At 42.4% G+C, this 9,198-nt stretch overlaps 1 protein-coding gene across 1 annotated transcript in view; it reads right to left on the bottom strand.

The window, feature by feature from the left end:
* Window positions 1-2,164: 2,164 nt before the first annotated feature.
* Window positions 2,165-9,198, bottom strand: part of NSD2 (nuclear receptor binding SET domain protein 2) — a 79,174-nt gene continuing 72,140 nt past the window's right edge. Inside the window, exons 21-23 of the mRNA XM_075420373.1 lie at window positions 8,583-8,689; window positions 6,761-6,965; window positions 2,165-5,838 (exon numbers count right to left, since the gene is read on the bottom strand). Coding sequence (XP_075276488.1) covers window positions 5,570-5,838; window positions 6,761-6,965; window positions 8,583-8,689 — 581 coding nt within the window. The 3' untranslated portion in view covers window positions 2,165-5,569. The remainder of the gene's footprint in view (window positions 5,839-6,760; window positions 6,966-8,582; window positions 8,690-9,198) is intronic.

Here is a 9,198-nt window from a genome sequence, read left to right as displayed (position 1 = left end):
GGGAAAGGGACCCCAAAGCCTTCCCCTTCCCCTCAGCTGTGGGAAAACACATGCAACTGAAACAATAGTCGATTCCTGGACAAGTACGTCCCTTTTGTTTGCTGCTGTAAGACGGCGCTTCACATTAGAGCTACAACAGCAACTCAAAACTTGCAGCAAACCTCATGGGAATTGTTTCTTTCTCCACCAAGTCGCACTGGTCAGACGTGAATCTGTGGCAATCCTTTGGAGCCAAACGGAGCAGCACGCTGCAGCCATGGGAGACACCTCGCACATTCCTGCAGGCCGAGGAGATGTGCCTCTACTGGACGCATTGCTTAAATGCTCCTGCAAAGTTCCTACCCTGATCCCCGACACCCGCTCCGTTCCCCAGCCACGAGAGCAGCACGCGTGATTTGTACCTGTTCTCCCCGCAGAGCTGCGGCACTCCAAGGTTTCTCCTGGGCACCCAGTTAAACTGATGGGATCTCTGTTTTACAGAGATAATTTCAAAACGTGTAGGTGTTGGTGCAGCTGGTTGACTCTTCTCTTTTTAAAACTGTTGTTTGCTTTATTTTCTCTATAATGTTCAGCTCTCTGCACCTCATCCTCGCGGCCACGCCAGCACGCCAGGCACTTGGAAATGGCCATCGACTGGAATGGAGCCAGCCTCAGCTGCTCCATGAAATCGGCACCTGGGGTCTCGTGGCCTTCCCACCTTCCTGCCTCCAACCTCCTCCGGCAAAATTCATACGCGGAGTAGGTGTGCTGGGAACCCCGGGCAGACCAGCCGGCTGCGACCCTTTGTCACAGCGCTGTGCCTCACCAGCTGGATGAGTGCTAGTGAAAACAGTATCTGCTATCAAAAGATCTATGCTTTTAAATGAACGTGCACTGAGGTGGAAGCAGGTGTTCCTTCTCACTTCCCTCTCTTCACTGGGGTCCTGCAGCAGCAGCCAGCTGCAGTAACCCAGCTGGTGGGGGGTTACGTGGTTACTGCCCTCAGCTGCTCATTCTTCTCTCCCCAGGGCAGGTGTTACTGTGTTCTAAAAAAAAATAATAAAAGGTATCAGTTCTCTGAACCCTCTCAGCTCCATCAGATGAATAAATGGGTGGGAAGAGAGGTATGTTGTCCTCTGTGGTCACACAGGTTGCCCAGGGAAGCTGTGGCTGCCCCTCCCTGGCAGTGTTCAAGGCCAGGTTGGACGGGGCTTTGAGAAACCTGGTCTGATGGAAGGTGTCCCTGCTCATGGCACGGGGTTGGAACTGGGTGATCTATAAGGTCTCTTCCAACTCAAACCATTCTATGATTCTAACCTGAATCAGCAGCAACGTGGATAGTACCTACACCCTTACCCCACACTCGACCACGCAGCACGGGCAGAGCTCCCCCCATCCTCCCCAACCGCCTCTCTCACGCTCTCAGTTCAGTGGACAGGCATTAAGTTTCTCAACTGGCAAAAAACTGCGGCAGCAAGGGGAACACAACCCTGAGGCACAGCACCAGATGATCCCAGCAGAGCAGTAACCCGTTAGTACCAAAGCAATTTTCTGAAACGCTCTTAAAAAAACATAGCGGCTGTCAGACACGGGAGAAGTCAAACCAGACCCAAACAAAAACCCGACCGAAAAAGCAAAACGCAGTCATGTTCAGACCTGACGGGGTCAGGACAGCACCAGTGACACCTAAACGAACCCAAGAGAACGGAACTGGTAGGACTGCATGACTCCAGCTCCAAGGCCTGAAAGCCTGTAAAATTATGAGCAACAGAAAACAGCACTGTAACAGGAACAACCGTGCTGCAAAAAAAGTATTTTTTATGATAAGCAACACTGTGAAAACAAGCCAAAGCACAACCATTATCACCTCCACTAAGCTTAAAGCATTATTTTCACAGAGTCTCTTAGGAAGTCCTCGAGCGTAAGTTTTCACTATGAAAGAACAACATCCAATCCCCTCACTGCCAAACCACGCTTCTGTAGTATGCATCACTACACACTTTTTTCTTTAAAGAAAAAAAACTTGGAGCAACAATAACTATATAGAGATGTTTTACAAAAAATAATTAGCAACTTCTTAAATAACTAGGAATAAATTTTAATATTTAATAAGACACTGAAGTTTCTCAGACAGACATGGAATAACGTGACTCAACAATATGGAAAAATCCCATTAATACGTCTTTCAAGATATTTTGTTTTCCAAATAATTAAAATTAAAAGAAAACCTAAAAACTGACCATGAACACAAAGCTATTGAACAAAACAGACATTTGATTATTCTTCCTAGATTGTATGAAAATATATCTAACATATTCAAATGAAAATTGCTTCCACACAAATTCTGAATGTGGCTATCACATACCAGCTTTGAAGAGCTTGCTGGAAAAGGAAAGACATTTTTCTACTTCAATGGGCAAGACACTAAGTACATAATTTAATGCCACATAATATGCCATACTTATATGTTCTTTAGGTGAGTTTATAACAGAAAATCTTTTAAGTGGATGAATGCTAAAAAGTAGTGATTGGCACCATGAGAAAGCTTAATTTTTCAAGATTGTTTTCCCTTGTATTTGAACAGTGGGAGAAGGAAAATAGTGAAACAACTTTTCTTTTGTCCTCTTTTTTTAACAAAACTTCAGCCTATTTTCCCAGTGCTGCAGAGTAAGGTACAGAAGCCTTCGTTAAAAGACACCTAAACCCCACCTTTCCTGATGCAGAAACTAAAATTCTACCAGATCACCACCTGAGTGACTTCGCTGAGCTCATGGGTTGTGTGGTCAGGACACATTAAGGGAGAACGCGGCCCACATTTCTTTTAAAGATCAGTCTCCGAAGTATGAGATCAGCAGAAGGAACAAGTTCCTAGCAACTCCAAAGCAAACTCCTCATTTGCAGTCTCAGCGACGCAAGCCTTCATGGGCCCACAGAGCTGAGTAGTAGAGAGCAGGGAAGAGGTAGAAGGAAGCAGAAAGTCAAACAGCCACTCGCTAAGGTCTGCGTGTGTGACTTTAACGTTACGAAAAGAGCGCCGAGAGGGATTGCTTTGAACGGCAAAGTCTTTATTTACCCACAAACAGATACGACATGGGTGGCTGTCCTGCATCCTGCCAAGCTAAACGTGCTGGTGAGCCCACCCGCCAGGCAGGCGGGAGTCGTAGGCTCCGCGACCGATCGCGAAATGGACGGCGTTACCGCAGCGGTGCCAAGCAGTGGCTACCTGAGACGGTGCCTTCTGGGAGTGGGCATCTGATCTGCCTCTTAGGACCTGGGGCATAACTGTTCCAGCATGCCAGAGCTGTTGCACCTATGTAAGAAGAGGAAAAAGCAACGGAACGACTAAAAAATTAACACATTATAAAAGCAATGGAATGTAAAGGTAAGATTTTATAATAACTTATTTAAGGTATTCTTATAAAGCCTTCCTTACACAGTATAGTATTCAAGGAATGGTCCCAACGACATCAAATTCCTTCATTTTGTTTAAAAGCGATGAGGAAAATCTTTCCCCCCCCTCAAAAACCAGTGTAAGAGAAACATACAAAATACCATTTTTTGGTTTTGATTTTAGGCACAGGCCTATGCCTCAGTCCTGGTATAACAGATATCAATAGCAGAGGGAAAGTTTCCCTCACAATCAATTAAGAAATCTTGATTTTTAGCTTGAGTGCAAGGCTTGGCATACCACTTTAAAAAATGCAAACAGGTAACACTTTCCCCTATGTTGAACTGTGCTATTTTTTCAAAATTATTTGAAAAAACTTAATGTTCCAACAGCATTTATAAAAACTGATTAGAAGAACAAAGCAGTCTGGTCACAAAATAAAAACCACAGAGTTCCGGATAGGGCAATGCTACAATTCACACCTCTTTCAGTTAGTATCTTCTAACAAACCAAAAGTTTTTATGTGTTGGGAACAAATGGGGATTTCGATAATTCCAAAACCTAAATCTGCAGTCAAATCCTGAAGAAATACTTTGGGGAAAAAATCATACACTTTATGATATAACAAGGCTTCATTTTCAAAAGGGCTACACAGACTTTCTGCACTAGTAAAGGCAAACTAAGCTAGAACATACACAAATTACTAAATGGACATGAAGGCGCACATTGTGTTTACACAGGGCTAGATAACAATGGCAGAAGTCAAAACTTACTTGTACCCCTGCCTAATCACACACCAATGACATGCACTGGGAAGAAAACTGGTAACGACATTTTTCTTTACCGTTTTTTCCTAGTTCTAATATTATTTCCATCAATACTAAATCTTGTACATTTATCTCACTGCAAGTGTGAAAACCTAATGGGAGCAAAAAATTCCAAACAGCTTTGCTGACACAGCACAGTGGCAATAAGACAGGCGAGAGCAGAGCTCCTAAAAAAGTAAGGAATGATTTCAAACAGTCTGCCAAGTCAAGTAGCCAGTTTTATGCAAACTTCATCAAAAGCAACAGTCAGGCTAAACTTCACGTTCAAATTCATTCTTCCTTACATGCTTCTTCAAAAATCGATTTAACTTTTAATCAGTTGTTCTGAATTTAGTTTTTGCACCTCAGTCAAGTTTCACCTTCTGTTTCATTCACAGGGGTTTCTTTTGTTCCTTGTTGGGCATTTTTTGCATTATCACAAAGTTGTGATGCTTGGGCTCCAAGCATTCCAAAGAAATGTTTGCCTCTGCGTTTTACTTGACATTAAGGGGAATTAAAAAAAAAAAAAAAAAAAAGGTAATTTTGTCAAATAATAGGTTTTGTAAGATTTATTTTTATTAAGACACAAAAATCCTAGAGTATTTGGCCTAGATTGCAAGACAATATCCCTTTAAATCCAGACTTGTACAGCTCTGCAAGATCAAGTCACTTCTATTTCACTGGAATGAAATACAGGAAAAAACAGTATAGAAAAACTCTCTTACAATGCAAGATTTCCCCTCTCCGGTACAGGGTGTGCCTTTCTCACCATGCGCTCTATTTCTTGGTGGAAGAATATTTTAAAGCATGTTTGTTCAGGAATCATTGGAGAGCTATTTTGTAAGAGCACAAACAAATTGTTATGTGTGTGGTTACAGCGAGATACGCACCTGGATCATGACGGGCATTCAAGCACTTGCTCAAAAACACACAAGGCAAGCAAACCTCATTGGGACCACAGACCAAGCCATTTCCTACTTCAAAGGACTTGAGAGCTAGTAACTTCGTTCAAGGATATACTATTTTTAACATCTGTTGGTTGACAAATACTACCTCAAAACCTATGTTTATGCCTACCTGGTTTGATTTCAACCTACCTCCAATCTGAAAGTATTTTGGAGGGAACCTTTTACATTCGTGACAATTCAAGTGTAACTGTAATGCTGAGTAGTAAGTTTGGTTTGTCCTGAAATTTTCTGAACTATGCAGTTCGTTATCAGTGCAGAAGCAGCAGAAGACTGCTGTGGTTGGCTCAGTGGATTTATAAAAACAAAACAAAACAAAAATTCCCCCCCCACGTAACCTTTACAGAATATATGCAAAATTGTGTCCTTCCCTGGTCATATTCACAACTTATCTACAAGATAGTGTTGGCAGCAGAAACTGCAGTCCATGACTATTTGCATTCAGCTCTCATCCATCTGTTCCTCTGCTTTCTCTTAGGCTTCAACTTGTTCAGTTTTTTGCGGGGTTTCTCAGTCTTCTGAGTTTCAACAGAATCCACCCCAAGAACATGTTCAGAGCAGCATAACTGTCCATTCAAGGTAGAATTTAGTACTGTCCCGTCCTGGTGTTCCTTGCAGAAAGAATTTGGGCAGAAGTGGCAGAAAGAAACAGAAGGTTTGCCACAAACATCACAGTGGTGCCAAGGACATTCCCACTTTCCTGCAATCAAATCCAAGGAGTGTGTTAGCAGGGAGCAAAACGTGTCATCACCTTTTAAAGAAGTTCTGTGTTTCAGCAGCTGAACAATGCATGACTTTCCTGACAAAACAAGGTGATACAGCAACTACTGTGGCTCATCTCAAAAACCAGAAAGCTATGTCATACTTCTAAAGCTCAACTGACAGCAGTAAGCAGCAGACTTGACATCCCCTCATTTAAACACAGCAGTCAGCTCCAACTAGAAGAAATTATTCAGGCTTTACTAAACAGCATGTTACAAAACTTGCAGGCTGGTAGAGCATCCAAACATCCAGTCAACTGCTGCCTACCGTTACAACGCTCTCCTGTCTGTTGCAAGTTTTGCTCAGGGACGGCTGGTGTGCTTTACCTACAGACGCTCTTTTGCCCCAGCATGTTTTACCAGTCACTGTTTCACTTGTTTCTGAGACAACAGCAGGCTTTGCCTGCTTCACTTCTTCATATCCTACCTGACGTGGCGGGCTGGAACCTGGTAACTCCTGTGGTATCTGGAACTGCAACCTGGTGTCTGCTGCCCTTAACATTTTCCTGCTCGCCTTGCTCCAGATGCTGCTGCCATTCTTTTGGCTTGAACTCAACTGGCTTCATGCATTTCTTAGATACAATCAACTTTCTTGTGACAGGGCCACAGTGCTCCTACCAAGTGATGTACTCATTTACCTACACTTGTAAAACAAATGGCTCATTTTGCTAGAGAGGCAGGAGGAAGGCCAACATTTTGCCTCCATACTCAAGAAGAGCTCCTACATGATGCATGGACAAAGTTCTCCCCAGAAGAAAACAATGATTTCAAGACAACACTCTTGACAAGGTTTCAGTGCAATGAATGAGGTACCTGCACAAGATGTTTATTTACATATGTTTAAGAGGCAAACCGACTCACCAAAAGGGCGTTTCACCAAACCAAGACAGGAGAGATGATAAGCTTTAGTACAAGATTTCCTGTCGCACAATACCAGCTGGCCTCCATCTCCACAACGGAAACAATCGTCTTCAGATTCTTTCTTCCCTTCATTTTTCGTTCTGCGTCTCCGTGTTCTCTTTTTGGTCTTTTTGCCTTTTTCTTCTGAGGCATTAGTGGAAGAATTCTGAAAGAGTAAGGTGCAAATCTGTAAATGCCAGTTTTCTAAAGGAAAAATATTACACAACCTAGCAGAACTGTTGGCATGTGCAGACTGTGCACACAGGCAAAAATTTGACTTGGCGCAGGCCTGTCCAGTGCCTCACTGTACCTATCTGTGTTGACAAAAAAAAGCACACTGACCCTCGTGAAAAGTCATCGTGAAACCAGATCTTGTCCGTACAATCCCTTCCTACTGCAAAGCTCTTCCGCTTTCTTATCACTGAAAAAAGCTCTTCCAGTTTCCAGTCTAATCTGCTTGAGACTTATTTACCCCCATTTTGTTCTTGCACCACCAATCACTTCAATATCCATTTTTCTCTTCCAACTGTGAATACTCAGGCTGGAATTATGAAAACTAGTCTCCACTTCTCTTTGGGGAACGGACAGCAGAATTTCAGGAATTGTAGCTGTGCCCATAATGTTAGAAATAATATATCAAACCTTATGCCTATTTCAGTCTGACATTCTGCTGCTTGTACTTCAACTCTTCTTCACCAAACCACATAAAACTCATTCTGGATGTTTTTTCAACATCCCTACCACCATTCCCCCCAACCCCAGTAATCATTACCTACTTTCTTCAAAATTAGCCCATTCTATCTACCAGTGCAGACAGCCCTGCACAAATGAATTATAACATTTCATTTCTTCGTGGCTGTCTGTGAAAATTGATCACAAACTCGCGTGAAACCTCACTTAAGCCTATCCCCTAACAAAAAACAGTTACGAAAATTCTGGAGATTTTAAGCCCACCGTCTGAAATGCCTGCTACTGAGCAGTGTGAAGGACCACGTGAAGGTTCAGCCTTTCTATATTCACAAGTGAGATTTATTTCTCTTGGGAATGTACTTGTGCCTTCACTCGCACTCCCACGCCAGCCCTTCAGGAAGCCCCATCAACTTCTGCTGGACTAAAGGTTTTAAATTAACCCGACAAAAATCATACAGGTCATTTCTTGATGTAAATTGGGATCTTTTTTCCATTATTCAAACCCCACATTTTTATTCTTCAGTTCAACTGAAATTTTTTAATAAATCTTAACAAAATAATCATATTTTATATTTCCCCCACCTAAACTTAAACTACAATGTCAGAATAATCTCACTGACTACAGTTAGGCTCGTTCTTAGTCAGTTCCTAGCTCCTACAACCCTTCCCCTCCCCATACTTCAAGTAGGACTGGGTAGGTTATTCCTTCTGCAACTCCCTTTTTTATATGCTTTTGATTGCAGAAGCTAGTGCCAGTAGCTAGCAGTATTTCTTATTCAGGACCAAAAGTAATTAATTTCTCATAGGATAAAGCGGAAGAAAATATTTTCGGGTGTTCCCAAAAGCAGCATCGCCTGCTGTACTATTATAGTACAAAAATGTATTTTTTAGCACCAAGGTTATGTTTGGCAACAGAATGTTTCAATCTTCCCAGCAAGTGAAACAGTAAGCTTTTTCCTCAGAAGACAGCCAGTATCTGCTCAAGCAGCAATAATCCTTATCATAACACAAAACTAGTCCACCAACGCATACCCCAAGAGAAAACAAGGCCAGTAGACAAGGCACCATCCCAATCTCTTGATATATTACTTGCCTTTGGTCTGTCCCCAAGAAATCCACTGCAGTTTGGGGCACCACATTTGCAGACTGTTTTTTCATTGCCCAGACAGTCAAGGTTGTAATTAAAAGTCAGCTCTGTCCCTGAGTGAGATAAGACATACCCTTTCATTATGAAGGACAAGGTAACGAAATCTGCCAAAATTATTACAAGCAAAACGTTTCATTATCTATCTTTTGGTTTTGTACTTGCTTGCTGACGTATTACCATAGGATTTCCCCCCCCCCCTTTACTGCTCGTAAGCACTGACGATGATTAACTAGATGCCGGTACAGCACGATGTCTTACGCAATGACATTTTAAAATAAATTGGTTTGACTTCACACAAAAATGTGCACGTGTCTGGTGTACACACACACACCTGTTACATACACCTATACAGCTAGATATAGCTACAGATATGTGTGTGTGCACGCAAACCGTAACATAGACACTTTGAAACAGCCTCATACATCCACTCCTTTGGCTTATTATCTTCACTTGAAAAGATGCAGTACTGTTCAAGATCTCCAAGCCAAAAACTACGCTCTGTAACACGATGTGAATGCAAGGATACTAACTGGGGCCTCTTTGGTGTTCCTTTAGAAGCAAG

The sequence above is a fragment of the Opisthocomus hoazin genome, chromosome 5 (genome assembly GCF_030867145.1).
Source record: "Opisthocomus hoazin isolate bOpiHoa1 chromosome 5, bOpiHoa1.hap1, whole genome shotgun sequence".
In the NCBI taxonomy this organism is placed as follows: Eukaryota; Metazoa; Chordata; class Aves; order Opisthocomiformes; family Opisthocomidae; genus Opisthocomus; species Opisthocomus hoazin.
This window is presented reverse-complemented; position numbering and strand designations above follow the sequence as displayed.